General features: G+C 42.3%; 1 protein-coding gene across 5 annotated transcripts in view; it reads left to right on the top strand.

The window, feature by feature from the left end:
- The window catches only part of Mapk10 (mitogen-activated protein kinase 10), a 261,644-nt gene that overhangs the window by 215,625 nt on the left and 24,042 nt on the right, over nt 1–21,977 (top strand). For all 5 annotated transcript variants that reach the window (XM_050155828.1, XM_050155829.1, XM_050155827.1 and 2 more), the window contains one exon: nt 4,017–4,141. In XM_050155828.1, coding sequence (XP_050011785.1) covers nt 4,017–4,141 — 125 coding nt within the window. The remainder of the gene's footprint in view (nt 1–4,016; nt 4,142–21,977) is intronic.

Below are 21,977 nucleotides of genomic sequence, written 5' to 3'. Positions count from 1 at the left end.
TAAATACCTTTTTATTTTATGGAGTGTTTTACCACCATTTCTCAATTACAGAGTAATAGATTAGATTTTACCTCCACATTTCTTTCTTTTCAAGTCTGGTCCCTTCTGTCTGTCTGGAGTCAGACTCTGCCTCTGTGCCTTCACTTGCTGCTGGAATACCAGCTAACTACTGATATTTTTTTTTAATGATGGTAAAGAATTTAGGAGAGGTTTAATTGACTTAATATTTTGTTAAGCGTTTTCAACAGACTCTAGTTAATAACTGCCACACATAACACAATCTTGCATTAAAAATTTTACTATCAAAACACAAGGTAGATGCATGCTCGCGGGGGTGTACCCCAACCGTGCAGAGCAGGCAATAATCTATGGGTTTGATGTATAGGTTTAATTTAAATAACCGAGATAAACGTCGGTGGAACAGAGGGATTAAAATGCAGTGCTTTGTTGTTCGGGATCGCGTTATCACTTCCAGATTTATTCGCGAGGGATTTGAGATAGTCTACTTCGTCGTGCAACATAGTCTCTGCGTGACATTTCCAAAGCTGCCAACACTACCCATACAGAGAACGAACTGCCTAAAGGATATCTCAGCATGAATGCCTTCAGAATGCTAATCAGGATAGTAGGTATTTCAGTCACTGTTCTCCCACCCAAGTACTCACCAGGCCCGACCCTGCTTAGCTTCCGAGAGCAGACGAGATCGGGCGCCTTCAGGGTGGTATGGCCGTAGACGTAGACTATATACAATAGATGTGCTGAGACATCGTGACCATGACAACGCCTATAAAAGAAAACATTTAATTGGGGCTGATTAATAGTTCTAGAGGTTCAGTCCATTATCCTCATGGCAGAAAGTATGGCAGCATGCCAATGGACACGGTGCTGGAGGAGTAGGTGAGAGTTCTACATCCTGATCCATAGGCGTCAGGAAGAGGAAAGGCTATATAGGACCTGGTTTGACCTTTTGAAACATATAAAGCCTACCCCTACTTCCTCCAACAAAGCCACACCTCCTAATCCTTCTCAAGTAGTGCCATTTCTGAGGGTTCAGCATCAGATATGCAGGCCTATAGAGAACATCCTTATACAAACCACCAGAGCAGACAGAAACAACCCCTTGAAGACACCGATGATTTAATCCTGTGGAGACAGCAAGACTTGCACTGAGCTATTGAAGCTATTTACCCATAGTACAAATGCTTGCAGGCAAGCTGGTGGAGGACACTGCTGGCTGGTGGAAGTCACAGTCTACCCTAGCCTGGTGACTTTCTTTAAGCTCAGCATCAGGAAAACTGCCTCCCTCCCCAGCAGAGCTTCCTGCTCTCTACCCAGCCTTACCTGGAGGATGTCTCCAGGCCCAGGATGCCTGAGTTATCTCAAGGGTGGCTCTTGACACGCTTCCCTGCAAACACACTTCCCCTGAAGACCCACATGGCACTTAGCCATTTTGATAGGACCCTACTGTCACATACAAAACCTTGTGATGGAGCATGTCTCTTAATGCCAATTAGAGCTTGTCCCCAGACTCCCTCAACTGGAATAAAGTTGAGCTGATTCACTGAAGTCTGTCTCCCAGAGGACTGTCTCCTTTTGTGTTCATGGGCTGCATACAAAGCTTTCTTGTCACTGCTACTGCCCCCTGCCCTCTCAATCTGATAGTTGACAGGCCAACAGGGAAAAAGGAACCCATGACAGCAAACTCTTAACAATAGCATGCTTCGTGATGTAAATCCAACTTCATATATTGTTTTGTAAATTATTAGCTATTTAATATAGTTATGATTCTAATACAAGACTGGGCAACACTAATGAAGTATCACAATATGCAAATGATCAAGGGAAAATTTGTGGTGACTCTGGGAAAGCAGCATGTTTGCAAGTTGAAGGCCATGGCATTGAAAACATTCTCTTTGTTTACCACATATGGTGCTGGCAATGGCTTCTGGTAGATACTCTGGTGCTGGCAGAGGTCACTCCCTTCCCAACAAGGAACCATTCCATCCCGTGCCCTTTCTAAGATCAGAAATACAGATGGTCTTTAGAGCAGACTCTGGTGTCTGCAGGACACATGAATCTGAGGATAAAATCAGCTTCAGATCAAAAAGACCTTTTAACAAAGTCTGTTAGAACATTGGTCATAAAATAATCTTAAAATTTGAATTAGTATGTAAGTCTTTGTGCACTTCTGGGATTCTTGTGAACTTCAAAGTTTTCTTTGAAAAGAATGTTAATCAATTAAGAAAACAGTATTCATCAGAAAAAAAATTGCCAATAGACATGAAATATCCTTTAATGATTAAACTTTCATATTAATATAAAAACCAAAGGAAATAGTCACAGATATATAGGTGAGAATAGTTCCCTACATCTTAGCTGTTGTGTTAGCAAAGTTAAGTAAAAAAGAATGTCAGACAGTTGAATTGCATCCAAAGTAGACAATGGGAGAAATCACAGTGGTAGCCTATGAGAATGGCTATTTCCTAACTTTTGATGTTGTTTATTTAAATATGCTACCACTAAATTCTTACCTTTAACCCAGTTGCCTTAATCTGAACCCTTAATAACAAACAATTGATGTTGTAAACATTTTTACATGTAAACATTTTATTACACTACAAATGAACTCTTGAATCTGTTACAGAATGCATCTGATGTCTTCAAAGAGAGAATAAAAGTACCAAAGCTCTACATCTGTGGATATGCAAAAGTCGCCCAATTCCTACACGATCCTGTACATCAGCATACTTAGTTCCAATATTTATGTCATTTACTATTAGACACCCTCATTGATTAGAAAAGAAATATTACAAATTCATAAGTCAGCTGAGGTTTTTCTCTCTTGAATTGAAAGTTTTACTATGTGTTTGGAACATAATGAGTAATTTTACTGTTAAAATTTTGAGAATATTTGAGTAATAATATTGGCTTAAGATAATATTAAGATATTACTTATTCTTGTTAAGAAAGTACTTGGTGTAAAATTTCACATGCTTTAGAGACTAAAAATTAAATTGGCCTCAGGGCTGGGCCTTCAGCTCAGTAGGTGAAAATGCTCGTGTCCAAGCGTATGGACCTGAGCTGGATTCCCAGAACCCATGTCATAAAAACCGAGTTGTGTATGCCTTGGTCATCCCAGTGTCGAGGAGATGGAGGCAGTCTGTCAAAGTTCCATGCTTTCTCAAGAGAAACAAAAGAGGTTCAATAGCGCTTGAAGAACAGTACCCAAGGCTGTGCTCTGACTTTCACGTATGTGCACCATCACATATGTGCTGGTGAGACTGCACACACAGGGAAACGGTCACATGTATGACACCCTGCCCAGCCACACAATTCACCTTGCTGCCTTGTATATCATATGGAGATGTTCATGACCATCAGCCGTGGCGTGGGACTTCCTTTAGACACTAGCCACCTGATTGCACCTATTTAAATGTCTGATGAACACAGGACTCTACAACAAAATTTCGTGGTTAAACGAGGTGATGTTTACCGCCTTCACTCTGCAGATTGTTTTTACCTGATCTAAGAAATCTGAACGATGCTGGTTCGCAAGTTCAGTGTGAACGCTATGAATTCTGCTGATCCCACTTTGTGTACGAGAACGTGGAAGCACACGGATTGACGTCCTACCCCCACCCCTGTATCTGAGCTGTGCGTTTCTGCAGATGCAACATGCACTTTGCATTTCCCATGCCCTTTATCTCACCCCCTAGCGTCCTTACAGAATACCCACCAAAGTTTCTTCACTTATTCAAACTTCATAGCTGATAAATTCTATTTATAATTCCGAGTGAACAATTAAACTCAAATATTCACAACATATAACCCTCACAGAGCTCTCAAAATGATGCTTTAAGCTTTGAGACAAAGAAAATTAGAAGCTGCACTTCTTTTAGCCACAGGGAGTTCTCTTGACTAAAAGGATGCTGCTTTGCTGTTTTATCCCACAAACAATAATCCGCCGTTGCCAAAATGAAAATCTTAGGAATTGCCGTTCTCATTTGTCATTCCAGCCAGCCAAGCCAGGGATTTGTTATCAAAGATGCTAGTGATCGACCCGGCTAAGAGGATATCGGTGGACGATGCCTTACAGCACCCGTACATCAACGTTTGGTACGACCCCGCGGAAGTGGAGGCGGTAAGACATCGGCGTAAACCACCCACAGTGAGCGGTGCAAACAGAGTAAAACTCACAGCCCAAGAGCCCACACAGGCCTTCTGTAACTCCCACATCAAGGGCCATTACAGGATCCCTTGACAGTTTGTATCTTTCCAAGATTTCCTGTGAATGGGGTTGGATTGGACACTATTTGAATTCACACTTAGGTCTGCGTCAGTGTGATTAACTGTCAGCCTCTCTGGATGCAAACAAGAACTTAGCCCTGATTCCCCCAGCAGTAAAAAAGGAGCTTCCTCATCTTATGTGACATTTTCCTAATGTCTTGTTTGTGGGAATGCTACCTTGCCTCTGTTTCCTTTATGGCGCACCAACATTGGCATAGCTCCGTGCTTAAGAAGGATTCGGTTAGAAAGGTTTTTCTAGGACCACTAGTGACTTTGCAACTGCATGAACAAGACATAAAAAAGTAGATATTTCAAACAGGTCTTTATTGTTAGGTGGATTATAAATAATTCACTATGGTATGTTTCTGGTCTTGGACCTACATAAGGTTGATAACTCTTAGAAACTTAACTATTCTAAAAATACTTTCAACTACCTACTAACTCTCTGTGAGTTAGCTCTTACATCTTTTCCTGTTTCTCTGTGGGGGGTTGTTGCATAGATACTGCTTGTGTGAGTTCTATAGACCTCCTGATGGGAATTTTCTCTCTGTATCGGTTGCACCTGCATCTATCAGCAACATTGCCTTTCCCTGAAGATGTCAACATGTTCTTAAAGTATTTGAACACTGATGCTAGCTTGCATCACCAGTGCAGTACTTCAGCCTTTGTGGTCGATTTTGCTCTGTATCATCTAACACTGTCTTAAGGCATTCTTGCTTAAAGACAGACTTGCTTTGCTCAAGTCTCCCCTGTGCTCTCTAAGTGTTTGCTGGAGCCACTGGTGCTCAGTTCAACCCCATCCACTCCTCTCTTCTTTCCGTATGTGAGAAGCAAGTTTAGTGTTCAGAAGTTTCCAGGAAATTCTAGCCCTGATTCCCCCAGCAGTAAAAAAGGAGCTTCATCATCTTATGTGACATTTTCCTAAACTGTGTTCACCTGAGCAGTTTTACCATGATATTGGTGTCTTAATTGATTTCAGATTTAATTTAGTAACTTGGTTTGATTCTTAAAAAAATACAGTCCTTTCACTGAAATATGTTTGAGCTTCCATTGTCCTTAAACTAGTCTATATCCCTAAGACCCAAATACAAACTCTCTTCCAGTCTTTCGTACTTAAAAACCTTTCAAAATGTTCACAGAGCAGAATAAAATAAAAAAGGAGAGGAATGAACTTTCTGATGAAATTTAAGAAATTTCTGATGAAAGAAAATGCTCCAGGCACCTGTAAACATAAATTGACATTGCTAATCACTTATTTTGAAAGTTCTAAGCCTGTGTCATGTTTATTTTCCCTTACAACTGATTTCGTGTGCTTAATCTGTTTTTAATGGATCGTGGCCTCCAGTTTAATTAGAGTCATAAAGTCTGTGTTTGTGATTCACTTGTAATTATGCTGCCTATAAAAGACACAGTTACTTAGAATCTATAACAGAACATTAGGATAATATCAATGATAAATTTATTTCTAACAGTTTATCCTTTGTAGGATGAAAAAATATACCTAGATCTTTTCTCAATATAGTCATCAGAGGGCATAGATAGCAAGAAGACAAGATGGGCAAATTTGAGGAATCCAGTATAGCCTGAGGATTTAGTTAGTAAAGGAACCAGCTAAGACAGAGAAGAACAAGCAAGTGAAGTCACTGGCTGCATAACTGTAAAACTGTCTTCCGTCTACAAACGTTGCAGTGAACGCTGACCCCAGGGCAAGAGTAGTTTATTACTCTCTGAAGTGTATTGCAGAGGTCACAACTAGCAAGAAACAAATCCTAAGTGTGTTGGAAGAACAGTCGATCATGCGTTCTGCATTGCACATAAGAGTCCCATCTTACTGTAAAGATGTTTCTAAAACAGAGTGACGACTCTCTACAGAGGTGTGTGTCACCAAAGTGATTCACCTTATGTTAGCGATGGAAGACTGCATTCAAGATAAGCTCAGATGTGTCCCAGTAATCCAGATAAATGGATAAGAATTGTGAAAAAATGCCAAGCTCACACGGCTTCCGAGTGGCACACACGGCACTAGGGGAAGAAGACATTCAAAGATGAGCAGGAGGGAAATAGGGTTCATTGTGGGGTCATGTGGGCAAGGCACCTTTGACACAAGATGAAAGACAATGGGAAGGAAAGGAATCATTGCTGGGAAGTAAAGAGAAGAAAACAGCAAAACCTGTATGAAAGGAAAGAGGAATTGTTCGAGGACACAATGGTTCTGGAAAAACAGAAAGAAATAGAGCAACATTTAATGCACTGGTCCACTAATCAGTGTATAAGATACCTCACATTTGTGATAATTTCCCAAATACAAAAATCAAAAAGGAAACAATAGAAATATTTTGTCATCCTCTGAGTAAATATTAAACATCTTCCTATGAGGTTGTCAGTTATAAATTTTGCATGCCAAGCTCAATAACACACCTGTCTTGTGTAGCAGTACATTTGGAAGTGACAGCTGTGTGGATTATAATTTCTCAAATAACATTCAGAGCAACTGACAAAAGCTCATATCCAACACAGAGCTAAAAGACCATACTTATATCAGTGTATGGCTGGTATTTTGTAGGCAGAGACTGCTTGTCCATTCCTGGCTGCCCAGACCTGAAATAATCACACAGAAACTATATTAGTTGCAACACTGCCTGGACAATGACTCTAGAGTATTCCTAGCTAGCTCTTACATCTTGAATTAATCCATTTCTATTATTTTTATTTTACCACGAGGCTCGTGGTTTACTGGTAAGGTTCTCAGGTGTCTATTTCCTCCTGTGGCTACATGGCGTCTTCCTGACTCCTCCTTCTTTCCTCCTCTGTCTGCTTGGAATTTGCAGCTTACTCTATTCTGCCCTGCCGTAGGACAAAGCAGTTTTATTCATTAATCAATAAAAGCAACACATACACAGAAGAACTTTTAAAATGTATGTATTTTTATATTATGCCTATGTGTGGTTTGCCTGCTTGTTTGTCTGTGGCCCATGTGTGTGCAGTGCCAGAAGAGGGCGCTGGACCATCTGGAACTGGAGATGGTTTTAAGCCATCATGTGGGTGCTAGCTATTGAACTCTGGTGCTCTGCAAGAGCAACAGTTGCTGTTACCCTTCTGAGCCATCTCTTCAGCCCCATTTGGGAGGGGGCTGGTGTTCTAGATCTCCTCTGTAGCCATTCAAAGATGAAGACACACATATTACATATTGTTACACAAAGTGCATGTTTTTCCATGGCCCTTGTATTCTGGGAAATACTTAAAGTTGAAATTCCTGCATTGCTCTTTGCTAGTGGCGTCCGTCTTCATCTGTACTCTGCTCAGTCTCCTTCGTTAGCAAAGTTTCTTGCCGTGTGTGTCTACCTCTGTCAGAGGACTCTGAGAGGTGTAAAGTGCTCAGTACAGAGCTTGGCAGCCACAAAGGTCATGCATTTTCTTGCCGGTCTGGTTGCCTTCACCATGACTATGATAACATTTGTATGCTATATTTTGCCATCTTTTGGTACTAGGAACAGATATCAAGTACAAAAGACCTGCTGGGCAAGAGATTGCAAAGTATGCTATAGTTTTGAGATGATTATAATAAATGATGGAGTTTTCAGACACACTTAACATGTTGGTCTTTTTGTTGTTTATGCTGATATATACCCTCACTTACATTGCCTGGTGTTAAGGGTCAAGTGGATTATTTTGAACTAACAGACTGCAAATTACATAGTCTTTATACATTTGTCATAGCAGACTTTTGGGCAATGTATCGTGCTACCTTCCTTGTGCCTTGTTGGAGGGACATCACCCGATTCTTGAGTTTATCTACTCTGTTAGACAGAGGGAAACTTTTATGTTGCATCCCTGTGCACATATCCTTTGAGGACCTGGATCAGCCATAAGTTGAGGATACAGCTCAGGACCTGCAAGAAGGGGACTTAATAAACTATTCTTTTGGAACACAATTTCCACAATTGTTTTGTGGAAATCTTCAGGGCAGGGAAAATTGCCAAGGGTAGGAAGCTTATTAAAGATTTCTGTAGGTCTTATAAAGTGTAGGAGGGTGGGGGAGTAAAGATAAACATTAGGAGGGATGCTGGGTTCTCTGGCAGAAAGAGTGGGGCAGAGCTGGGCCCGCTGGACTCTCACTGGGGCTGAAAGGGTTGGTGAGTGTCATGACTCAGCCCTCCCCCTGGGCACCAGGGAAAAACACACTGAGTAAGGAGTCTGTCGAAGCAGGATTTCATTTAATGGTATCAAGCAGAGACTTATAGGGTTAAGATGGAGTAGAGAAGCCTGAGATTGGCCAAGACGAGGCACAAGGGCCAATAATATTCTGCCACGCTAGAGGTGGCTGGGCTGAGGCAGGTCTAGGTCGAGTAGTCAGAGACAGGTCTCCGAACTCTAGCTAGGCTCAGGAAGTTACACTATGCCTCACACCAACTCAAGTTAGGCTCAGGAAATTACACCGGGCCTCTTGAGGCTAAACAAAATGAAGCTTGAGAAAAAGAGACCTCAAAGCCTGCCCCAACAGTGACACACATTTTCCAACAAGACCATACTTCCTAATAGTGCTACTCTCTTTGAGGGCTGTTTTTTTTTTTTTTTTTTTAAACTACCACACTGAGCTTGCTTATTCTTTTCCCAAATTGAAGATCAATTTGTAAACTGAAGCTGGGATGGGTGAAAATGTAACAGACCTACACTACTTACACTGAGTTAGATAATCTCTAGGTGTGTCTATGCAGTATTGTCTGGTTTCTGAATGGATATAGGATGGCCTCTGTAGGTAGCATTATTCCTTGGGCAGGTAGTCTCATGTTACGAAAAAGCCAGCTAGGCATGAACCTGGGAAACAAACCAGCAAGCAATGTCCTTTATGGGTTCAGTTTGAAGTTCATATTCTAGTTTCTGCCCTCACTTCCTTCCATGATGGACTGTAACATGGAAATTGAGATCCCATTTCACTAAAATAAAAAAACGAGTTTCTGTTTATGTTGGTAGAAAATGCCTTTTCCGTTTCACTAGAAGACTGCCCGGCATTTCCCCAAGATGACCGACAGTTTCTGTTTGGAAGGAGAAACAGCACAATGAAAAAGCAAGTTGGGGAGGAAAGGGTTTGTTCAGCTTACATTTCTAAGGCACTGTTCATCATTGAAGGGCATTAGGGCAGGGCCTCAAGCAGGGGAGGAACTTGCAGGCAGGAGCTGGTGCAGAGGCCATGGATGGGCGCCGCTTACTGGCTTGCTCAGCCTGCTTTCATATAGAACCCAGGACCACCAGCCTGTGGATGGCACCAATGACCATGGGCTGGGTCCTCCCCCACTGATCACTGAGAGAATGCCCTACAGCTGGATCTCATGGGGACATTTTCGCAATGGAGTTTCCTTCCTTTCGGATAACTCTAGTAGTTTCTGTGTCAAGTTGACAAGCCTAGCCATCACAGGAAATTACATAAAGTTTTGTATGTGCACCCACTCTTATAGAGTCATGAAAGCATCCCTTGTTTTTCTTTAGCTCCTTTAAGTCATTTTTATTACTTTGAATCTAAGTTTAGAAAACCTACAATGAGTTTTTTCCTATATATTTGCAGCTAGATACACCACTACACGTAGAGAAGGCCTACCAATGGGTGACCTTCATTTTTGAAGAGTGAGATCCCATTTGCAGATTTGATGAAGAGAATTAGTTTTAGAACAATTTCTCAGCTCGTTTTTGCAATTTTATGAAAATTGGATTAAAATTGTCTCCCATGTATTCAAAAGTAGATTTAAAATAACCAATTTAGACTTAGAGAAAGAATAACTTCCTCAGTAGTCAACTGCTCAGTGTTCAGTTCCAGAGTCCATCATCATATTCATTATCCATAAGTCCATTTCCCAAGTACTTATTGCAGTTTGCACGCTGGTCATGGGTGGCCTTCTTCCACAGGTTAGACAAAGGCACTGCGAAGGGACTGGGAAGGCAAAAGCATCTTTATTTTCTTCTTTCCTCTTTGCTTCCCTTAAATTCTGGTTTCCAGACTAAATGTTCCCAAGAATTCTTTTAAGTATGGCGTGTCCTGTTCTCACGTGCTTGTGAACTGGCTGCATCTCACTCAGCTGTTGCCTCCATCTGTCCCAACACGAGGCCTAGCTCAGAGTACCGTGTGCTGTGGGGAACGGGGGAGAGGGGGCAACAACACGGTGAGCTCAATTAACTAGTTCAGTGCCATCTATCCGTCACAGAAGACCCTTGTAGTGTGAGCTGCGCCCTAAGTAGTTAGAATGTATACACATTTAGAATTAAGTGGGAAGAAACAGGAGCCCAACAAATGTGAATTTAATTCCGTGTTTAATTATAGAAAAGCACCTCATAGTTTGTAGCTCTCGTTTACTTGGTAGAAGTTAAATCAATGTCGGTGATGCCTAATATTTTCCATTTGCAGATTTTAAAAAAAACCCCATCTGTTCATGTCAATGTATTATTTTAGCAGCAGAATGTGAGCAATTTACTAATTGCCTTCTAGAGAAAATAGAATTTCACTCCATGCTGTGTTGCTGGGATCTAGTTGTTGGAGTGAAGATGTCTTTGAATTACATTCTGGTTGCTTTGATACAGTGTAGTATTATGTTGCTGGGGGCTTGCCACAATGTTTGTTGTAGGTTGACTTGGCCAGCTGGTTTTAGTAGCCCCTTTCTCTCCATGCCTTTTGGGGGCTCCTTAGCCTCCATGACCTGTGAAAAGAATGTGCACTTCACTCTCAGTTATCTCTAATTTTAGAAAACGCTCCTACTAAAGACAAAGATCCATCTTGATTTTAATTTCCTGACATACATAAAATCTGCAGAATGGGTCAAAAACTGACACGGTTGGGTGGTTCGTTCTCCAAAAATACACCTGCATTGTATACAGAGATGCTTCTGGGAGTCTATACGAGGATTTCCCACAAGGCATTCATAGTAATCCCTATTGTAAGCTCCAGATGGAAGGACCACATTAGTGCTCTCTCCGGGTGAATGCCCAGCTGGAGAAGTCCTAGACAGGTTTGCTACTTGAAGCCTTTTTTTCCCTCTCAGATTCAATGCAGTTTTGCTGAATGATGAAACTCTATACTCTATGATACTTTTCATTAAAAAATACCCAAGTGTCCACCTTCCTGTCTATGGTATTCCCTATTAAATATACTCACTGTGTCCCATGCTCACCATTGGTACCAAGCCCATGTCACATAAAGAGGGGAGACAGTTCCCTGCTCTTAGGGGTGCACAGTCAAGCCCTGTGCATTCTCACTGTGCAATGGTTCCTTGGACGATCTGAGGGCTTTTGGAAGTCATTCTGAGATCATATGGGTGTATCTTATATGTGTGGCTTTCTGGGCTCTCAGTTCATAGTCTTCACAAGGTTTTTGGAGTGCCTTTACTCCAAACTTAGTTATTTATTGTATAGTTAGCTTTGATTTGTTGTGCAGGGGGTCAAATCCAAGGCCTTTCTTATGCTAGGTAGACAGCTTACCGCTGAGATGCATCCTTAGCCTCCAGATTTAGTTCTGAAAAACTTCAAACATTCATGCAGTGGAAAAGCTTTTGTCTAGGGGCTTCAAAAATGCTGATAATGTACTTAGAGTGAACCATCCATCGAGGCACAACCAAGACAGTTGCTTGCTTTTGTAACACTAGTTTATTCTCCTGACATAAATCCCTGATAATATGAAAGGCTACCTTCATTTGAAAAGGTTTCACTATTTTAAGAAGTAGCACAAACTAACTGCTATGCATATGGTCATTGTGTTTTTAACTTTCTCTACTGGGACTTCCTAAAACACTGGCCTTATTAGACCCCCCCCCCCAGGCAATTTTTAAATGGTCTTTTTCTAAGAAATAGAAATTGATGGCCACTGTTCAAAAGCTCTTTGGCTGGAGAGTTTCTCAGCATTAATTCGCAGCTGTTCCACAGATTTATGGTGACATTCTACAATGGGTGACGCAGGTTTCACAGAAGTGACAAGTTCAGCCTGCTTTTGTGTCTTGCCTAAGTTGTGATTCCTATATAATGTTCTATATCCTTTGTAGGGTCCATCTTCATCCTTATTCCCAACAATTTCTGTTTGTTTCTGTTTTCAAAGGTATGGACTATACTGAGTGTTGCAACAGAAAGGTGGAGTAAACAAACACTTGACAGAAACACCCCATAAGGCTGAGTTTGATATGCCAGACGGTGGACACCCCAGATCAATCCAGCAGCCTGGCTATACTCATAAGGATAAAAGATAAAATAAAACATATAGTCCAGGTGGAATGGGAAAGTAGAAACGCTAATGATGCTGAAAACAGTATTGTGATCACATGAGAACAGATGGTTATAAAAACTAGAGAATATCGATGCTGACATTTTTTTAGCATCTAATGAAGACAGTAGTGATAAAGTTAGAATGTCCTCAGAACAGCAGAAGTCTGCAGACTCGAGGTGTGCAGTTGGGAGAAGGCTCAGCAACACAAGAGGCAGGAGTGTTAAGTCCTGGCAACCTGCAGAGTCAGGAAAAGCCTGAGTTTGAATGTTCTTCCTGCACATAGAATCATAGCTCAGGCCCTGGGGCATCGGCTCGAAGTGGGATGGTAGAGTGGATTCATCCAGTGATGAAGTGGAATAGTGAAAAGGTTGCCCTCCCATTTTACAAGTCTATTAAAGGTTGATGGTTTTCCACAGAGTGCGCACTAGAATAAAACTGTTATGTTCCCTTTTTAATGTCAATGCAGTCATAGGAATGATAAAAATCTCTTCCATAGCTTGTTTCAGGTTTAATATGAAGCTCTCAGTGTCCTTTATGGCCCACAATATCTTTTGAAAAGGTACGGAACTTGTTGTCTACAAAAATACCTTTTATCCCCAAAGATTACCCCAACTACTCCCTTGTGCATAATTCCAGGAAAGCGCAGTTTCTATCTTCCTGTACATCGTGCAAACTGAACTCTTCCACGTACTTCTTTTAAAAAAAAAGAAATAGGAGGGCACAGTGGATTGCCTCAGGCGGAGCTCCAGAGAATATTCTATCAACTGTGTGAGCTGCTGTGGACTGAATTTTGGTGTTTTGGCTTCCTGACACGTGTGGCAGACACTGTTTTCAGAGTGCAGTGGTCTGACACCACCCCTTTATCTGAGGCCGGCTTGCCGCCTCACCTTTAATAGCAGCTTGATCACAAAACAGGCTGGTTCCCAGCTAGAATTCACACAAATACCTCCAAAGAAAAAATTTAAAATCTGAGGAGCTCCCATCCAGATGGAAGGCTTTGCTATAGTCTACACTATAGCACGGTTTGTCATCTGTTGATTGTGAAGACGCTTGCATCCATCCAAGCTTTCCTGATTCGAGATGTCCTAGGCACAGGAGAGGACCAACTGAGAAATACAGAGTGGGAAGCCACACTCCCAATGCAGGGAGATGACAAATAAAGAAACCACGGAAGGCAAACAAGACAAAGACCTGGACTCGGGTCATATAACTCAATTCGTTCACTAAAGTTTGTATTGCATTTTAATTATGCACTGCCCATGCTGGTAAATATTTCTACTAAATTTATTAGTAAGAAACTTATGCTACACAGAGGCTTATATAGTGTGTACGCTCTTCAGTTATATAAATGAGAAATGCTAACCACCCAGATAAATTCTGTGAGGAGGGAATTAGAGGTGTACAGAAGGGCAAAGGTATAATGAAGCCCATTCTTCAGTCGACGGCAGGGCTTTCAGGGGGGAAACTAGCGCATCAGTACCGAATGATGAGCAGGACGAAGGAGGAGGGAGGACAGCAGAAGAGTGGGCTCGTGGAGGAAGGAAAGCAGCCTTCTCTAGGCTACCCAAGGAAGGAGACCTGGGTGACCTTGGTGGGCTTGGTGCGGTTGGCCTGGGGAAGTGAGAAATGAGCTGGGTACTTGGGCAGAGACCAGGGCAGGAAGCGTTTCTGAGTCGATCCCAGGGAGTCCACCTGGGCTGCTGTGCCACTGTAGTGACTTTAACCAGGGGTTAAAATAATAGGGCTTGTGTTTAAGATAGTCATTTTTATTCCAGTTGGTGCAATGATATCTATTAGCAGAAAGATCAGTTAGAAACCTTGGAAAGTGGTTGGTATAAAAGATAGCAAACAAAGGACATTAGCTCACGAGGGACAGAAGAAGAATGGAGCCCAGAGATGGCTTTACTGTAATTGTCACCACTGATTTCTACCCAAGAAATGTCCCATCTAATAAAGTCTAAGGAATTAGGTGAAGTGCTCAATTAGCTTTGAGAAGGTATGATGCAATTAGAGAGGTTTCTGTGGGTATAATTAAACATTTTAAATCCAGCTGTCCTAATCTATAAAACATAAGGGGGATGAGAAAGGCTTTTATTCCTGTCATGATAATTAAAAAGCCCACATAGGCTTGTTTTCTTTCTAAATTAGTCCTTCGAATCTCTCTCTACTGGGCGAAATATCTCTCTACTTGGCTTACCAGAAAGGAAATGCCTTTGTAAAACAGAAGCAGAGCGTGGGCACGGGTTATACTAGATTGTAGTTTGTTCTGTTGGGTTTATTCTTCTGGAGACACAGCCCCCAGCTTCTTCCTGTCATGCACTCACCTGTCCGTGTTTTAAATGAGGATTTTTCATGATACATGGAGGGTGACACGGAGCACAGTGGGCACATGATCAACCAGAAATCATCCTTGCCTTCAGGTAGTTCTGTCCTGCGGAAACCTGAAGCCAGTCGCCTCCAGACTCCCTCTCCTAACTTCAGACTTGATCATTCTAGCAGCAACTTGAGGATGAGCATTTTGTCCTAATTGTTGATATCATGTATTGGACTATTTTTTTTTTAGTAAAGCGGGAATTTAGAAATATTAGTTGAATTATTGATGGTTTTGAATTATTAGCATATCGACTATTTTACGTGCTTTTCCATCGACGCTTCAAGTCTCCATTGCTCTAGCCAAAAGACTCTAGGCTTTTGCTCTTGTTCTAGACAAGATTAAAATGATTTCACACAGACGTACAGTGAGAAGCTAAGACTGCAGCCACACCCATGTAATTTAAAAAGCTGGTCTCCCTTCACAGGGGCAGAATCTTAATAATGTACGGGCTAGAGGAATTTAAAATCGCAATAAATTTGTCCACTTTTTGGGTATTCATCTTGTATGTTAATGTGGTATACAAATGTGTTCTGTGTAAGATGCTGGGAATGTCAGTCCCTTTAAAACTAGGTCAGCAGAGAGAAGTCTTTATAGCTGGTTCAAAGAGTTTAATCAACTCAGAACCTAGACCCATTCACAGAAATTGGTGATTAAAAAAAAGATAAAGATTTGGAAAAAAATAATTATGCACTCAACTTGCTAAACATTTGGGAATTAAAAAGCTGTTAAAGTTTATGTGAAAAATACGATACTTTCCTCTAAAGATGGTACAGTGTGTTCAAACTAGTTTCCCTTAGTGCAGCATCTAACTGTGGTCCAGGATCTCTGTGGGTTTACAGCCCACACTCTGCATTGATGCTTGCTGAGAAGCGTGATTCCCTGGTATGTCTCAGGGCTGATGTGCAATTTATTGGCTCAGGAGTTGACCCAAAAACCCTGAAGGCCCTCAGCCTCCTTTCCTTCTGTTTTGTGCCCTATGGCCAACGTGTGAGTGACGCAGGCTTCAGTCGGCTGACTCAGCAGTATCTCTGTGTGTGTGTGTGTGTGTGTGTGTGTGTGTGTGTGTGGTGTTAACTGTCACACGACTCTTTCTCTACTTCCTCTATAGGCCTTGTCACCTCTTGCCTAGGCCGATAGGTCCTTTAGACCAGCAGAAAGGTCTTCTAGCAGAAGCTGTTGCTCTCAGAACTGTCAGTGGACTCTTCCCTGACCTCTGTGCGCACACCATTATCACACCACACACTGTGTTGAACTGATCCATTGCACTCAACTCTACTCTCCCAATTCTGCTCCTCCATGTTCCTTCCAGAACGGAGACTCGGTGTGACTATCTGTGTGCAGACAAAGTGACACCAGTAAGCAGTGTCTTTTGTAAATGTCACTTGAGTTCTGTTCCTCTGTGTTATGCCAGTTTGAGCACTTTCCCGTTTTTCCAGTCTCGTCTGAGCCTGTAAAAACTCTAGGAAAGGATGATGTCCTCCAGGAATCTTGGCGTCCTGGTCTAAATGAGCTCTACTCGTCTTGTGAGCCACATAAGTGCCACCTCTCCCTGGATCGAGTACTCATCTAATTTCACACACAGCTCCACTCTTGTCCTTGGTGGCTGTGGGCAGGCACCTGCAGTTCTTCAAATGTATAATGAGACACATTATCTTAGACATCCTCCAGAAACTTATCATTTTTATAGTAAAAATTCAAGCAGCCATTAAACTTTACAGCGCTCTAAGTCAGCGCTGCTCCAGATGGTGTTTCTTCTATTGCCAACCACCAAGCACTTAGCAAGGGATGTGCACATACTCACAGGCAAACATGAAAGCTCCTAAAGTCCTTACACTCGAATGGTCTGTTTCACCCTGCATGTCTTGGTGACCATAATAGCAAACTCAAGTTTAGAAAGCATTTCTCCGCTTAAGTTGACAGCTGTCTATACTCTGGCCATCTTTTCTGTGTCATGGCTCAACTATGTTTCTCCAGTATTCCAGCCACCTTCGGCTTCTCTAACCATAGCGAGCAAGCTCTTACTTTGAAGGTTTTATGTTGCAGTTCCCTCTGGAACATTTTTCCTCACTGTGCGCACTTGGCTCTCATCATCAGTCCATTGGTCTTCTCACAGGCTTCTCTGCTAAAAACTCTTTTGTGACCATTCTTCCTAGACAGCACCCGAGTGTGTGCTAGCTTAGTCTCTTATTGCTGCTCAGCATAATGTGTTTAGTTTGTTGTTGCTGGTGTTGGTCAATATGACCTGGATGCCTTGAATCTGACAACCTGACTGGGAGGACCAGGGAATGAAGACGTGATAGACACACCGCTCCATGCACAGAAAAGTTAGGGTCAGGTGGTGTGCTCACACTTGGATGGATAGGTACCTACTACTGCTACAGCCAGACCTCAGTGTGTTTTGCATGGGAGGAGGAGGTTAGCTAGTCCGAGTAGGAGGTCTCTACAGGTGGCTTAGAGCTACTATTGTGATGGATACCATGACCAAAAGCAATGTGGGGAGGAAAGGGTTTGGCTTATACTTCCATATCACAGCCCATCATCAAAGGGAGTCAGGGCAGGAACTCAAACAGGGCAGGAACCTGGAGGCAGGAGCTGATGCAGCAGTCGTGTAGGGTTTGCTTACTGGCTTGTTCCACATTGGCTTGCTTAGCCTGCTTTCTCACAGAATCCAGGACCACCAGCACAGGGCTGACACCACCCACAATGGCTGGGCCCTCCCCCATCAATCACTAATTGGGAAAATGCCCTACAGCTGGATCTTATGGAGTCATTTTTGTCAGCTGAGGCTCCCTCTGCTCCTAATAATAATAATAATAACAACTTGTGCTAGGTTGAAATAAAACTAGCAAGCAGTTTCAGGATGTAAACATCAGGTACATGGAAGCTACAGTTGCTGGTTATTGTATACAATGATCAATTGTTTGCACTGGAACAATGAGGAAGGTCGGGCTATCATGCCAACCCTCACCTAGGGGTTGAGGCATTGGAGTCATTGACATGGCTATGCTGGTGTCAACACTGCAGATTCACTCTGGACTTCACTCACCCAGGGCTTCCTCTGCTCCCTACAGTTGATCCTATACATAGAACTGAAGATCAACAAAGAGAGACCCTTTGGAACGTTTCTCAAGTATTTAAAATGCACTTTGGATATTAGTAGTCAGATAAATATTTGTTAGTGAATAGTTTATACTTAAACTTAGTTCAGAGACTCATGGATTTTAGTAGATGCTAAGCCCTGACAAACCTGATGTGACTGATACGTATACATGTAAAGGTTGGGTCTCTTTGTGTGTTCTACCTGTGGAATGTTGGACCAGCATCATTCATTTAATTTTGCTAATTGACAGTTTTTTTCCAAGTTTGTATGCATACATTCTGAGTACAGTAATTATTCCCACTTGTTGCTGATCTATTTCACATGATGTACAGAGCTACATACCAGCTGAACAAAGGGACAATCATTGTCTTCTGTCGTCTGTACCATAGTAAGCTGAGGAATATATGTTGAGTGATAGATAGTTCAAATTTTAAACACAATATAATACAATTGCATAGAGAAACAGTTTAGCAATGTGCATTAGAGGAGGCTCCTTGGAGGACTAATCTCTAAATAGAAGTGTGGAGGATAACAGAAAGAATAAAGTAGAGAAGACAGGCAGAATTCAGAACATATACACCCATTCCAAGAGAAAAGAGGTCGGGGGAATTGCAGGCCTTCAGGTTAACTGAGTGAAGACAGGTAAGAAAGGAGATTGGGCTGGAAGCAGGAGCCAGAAAAGGAAACACCGTTTTGGACCCTGCAATCTCTCTCCACTGAAAAGAAAGGATTTCTCAGAAGGCTGGAGAACACTGTGCTATTTTAAACTTTCAACAAGTCATTTCCTTTGCTAAACAGAACTTCAGTGGATGACAGACAGGTGGCAGGCAAGAAGATACAGCTGTAGTAACAAATTAGAGCTAATGGAAGCCTGGAGGTAGACATAGGAAGACAGCTCAACAGATGTTTACATACTCACTAAGGGTCTTAGATTCTTGTCTGTTACTGGGATAAAATACCAAGGCAGTCAGGCATGGTGGTTCACGCCTTTAATTCTAATGCTAGGGAGGCAGAAGTCAGATCTCCAAGTCTGAGGCTAGCTTGGTCTACAGAGTGAGTTCCAGGACAGACAGGGCTACATAGAGAAACCCTGTCTCTAAAACCAGACTAAAACAAAACTAATCAAATCAAACCAAAACATAACACTAAGGCAACTTTTCAGAAGGAAGAGGGATGGAGCCCATCAACATCACAGTAAGGAACACAGCAGCAGGCAGGCATGGCCCTGGAGAAGCAGCTGAGAACTCAAATCTACATCCACAAACAGGAAGCGGGGAGCATCCTGGGGATGGGCATGAGGCTTTTGGATCCTTAAAGCCCACCCATGCTGATACACCTTCTCCAATAAGACCAAACCTCTTCCCCAACGTTCTACCAACTGGGGGTCAGATATTCAAGCATGAGTCTACAAAGGCCTTCTTATTCAAACCACCACACCATGTGATTCTGGTGGGCTGAGATTTAGAACCCTGTACTCATCTCTTATGCAGAAATAAAACAAGTTCTGCCCTTTGCCTAGGTAACAGGATGCCTTTAGTCTGAACTTGGTGTAATAACTTACAAGGAGTTTTAAATCACATTGGAGCTCAGGGAGGTGGTATTCTGGGATGACTAACATGCAGCCGTTGGGTCGTACATGTGTGTGAAACAAATGAATAGATGGATGGTGTGGGCAAACGTTGTTGGTGGTGCAAGTATTGAGTGGTTTTCAGGTAAAGAATCGGAGAAAATCTAAATGGGGCCATAAAGACAATCTCCATTTCTAAGGCATGACTAAATCTAGAAAGTTTCTAAGCCGACTGTCTTAGTTAGGGTTTCTATTGCTGTGAAGAGACTCCATGACCACACCACTCTTATAAAGGAAAGATATTTAACCAAAGAGATGACTTAGAGTTTCAGAGGTTTAGTTCATTATCATCAGGGTAGAGAGCGTGGTGGTTGGGAGTATGGCAGAGTGCAGGCAGACATGGTGCTGGCTACATCTTGATCAGAAGAGAACAGAAAGTAGTCTGAGATACTGGGCTGAATCTTGAACATATATGAGACTCAAAGCCTGCTTCCACAGTAATAGACTTCCTCCAATAAGACTACTCTAGCATGACCACACCTCCCATTAGTGCTGCTCCCTTTGGGGTCACTTTCTTTCAAACCATCACACTGACATCTGAAAAAAAAAACCCTGCAGTAGGAAAACCACCTGATTTCACCCTAACTTCTCGATCATTGCCTCACTAAACCCGCTGTTACACTCAGTTCACACAATAATTAAAATGTGCCCTGCTAGATTTTGAAGGATCCCTGGTCATTTAGTGATGTGATGTCTCCTAGCAGTCATTGCTTGCTTGCTTTATGTAACCCTTTAAGAGACATAGTGCACCTCACAATGAGGTTTCAGCAGAAGTTTGGTGATGTTCCTGACAGTGAGCATTTAGAACTAGTCTTCTCTTTAGTAAAGCAAGATGTAAAATGATTTCATTGCAAACCAAGTGGCTTGCACAGGGACACCATTCAGGCCCCGCTGCCATGGTGTCTGAATGCCACATTTGATCCCTTTCTGTTGGAAGGTTGCCCTTAACTAGAGGATACAGATCTCATGTTCACTGATCCTCCTGTGTTTTCAAATGTACAGTAACCATTTCAGTCTACCAAGACAGAGTCCACTGAAGGTTGTCATGTGTTTTCCTTAGTGTCTGGATACCCAGAGGACACCTAGGTAGAGGACAGAACTTGGTTTTATTACTGTGTAAGAGATGAAAAAAGTGTTAGGGATCACAGCCATGCAGTCTTACCTTTGGGTGCACTTGTAACCCTCCTCACCTTGGTACAATTGCAGAAGAATCTCTAGCTTGAGGCAATGTGGGCACTGGCATTTTCCATAGTCCCAGATGGTCTTAATGCACAGCCACGGCTGAGAAAAACGTGCCTTAGAACTGTTGGCGGAAATGATGAAACTTGAGTATTTTTCTCCTGCTGTGTCCTCTTTTCCATAGCCATAAGGTGGCAGTAGCATTGTACAATGATTCTTCTGGTCCTGGCTTGAAGTAGATACTGAACTGGAATCTGTAATTCTAATTAACAGCATTTGGAGGCCCCATCCTGCTGAAGGTAGCGTTAACCTTTTCCCACAGCATTCTAGGTTGATTTATTTGCCTAATAAAACTTTATCTAATACGTATTCGGTCTAACAAGTTCAACAGAGAGGAACCATGTCATTAACCCAGAGTTGTTGAAAGGCCAAACATTTCATGAAATTTATATTGAACTAGGTGTGGGTTAAAACATCGCCACCTCTGACATCTGACAAATGTTTGAGCTTCGTGTTTCCCATGAACTCCTGGATGAGAAGAGGGTTGGCACAAATGTGTGAAATCAGCTTCTTGGAAATGCTAGCAGGATGCTGAAGTTGAGGGGAAAACGGATGGCAGAGTCAAGAGCTAGGACAGCGTTCTTGATTGGGATGCTCCTTTCTGGACTGGAGTCTCTTCTCCTGTGTGTGTCCTGCTGGTTTCTGCAGAACCTTATTTAATACAGTAACATACTCCATCTCCTCTCATTTCAAAGAGCAAAGTCAATACCGACTTCAAACAGTTGTGTCTCTGCCTGTAGGCCCGAGATGTCATCACCTTTATAGCGCGTGCCTCCTGAACGTAGTGCTTGTTTGATGATAATCCCCTTTCACTTCTCAGGCGTGGAAACGGTCTTCTCCAAAAATACTAGGCACGTCCATGTGGCAGATCAAGGAGAACTAACCCTTCGCGTATCTGTCCTCTGCCCAATTGAGGTCGCCATCCTTCTATTGTGACACCTCTTTCCCTTGGTGTCCATGGTGACAGCAAACACTCCACATTCCAGGTTTACTCTTCCCTTAGATTATGTGTGCAGCTCTTTTTTTCCAGATCTATTTTGTCTCTCCCCTGAGCTCTTATCTTCCACTTGGCCTTTCTCCTATATCGCCTTGTGCAGCTGCCCTGAGTTCAGAT

The sequence above is a fragment of the Alexandromys fortis genome, unplaced genomic scaffold (assembly GCF_014885135.2).
Source record: "Alexandromys fortis isolate MF-2015 unplaced genomic scaffold, M_Fortis_MF-2015_v1.1 scaffold_87, whole genome shotgun sequence".
NCBI classification, from domain to species: domain Eukaryota; kingdom Metazoa; phylum Chordata; class Mammalia; order Rodentia; family Cricetidae; genus Alexandromys; species Alexandromys fortis.
Note: the sequence above shows the minus strand (reverse complement) of the source record. Positions and strands in the feature narration are given on the sequence as shown.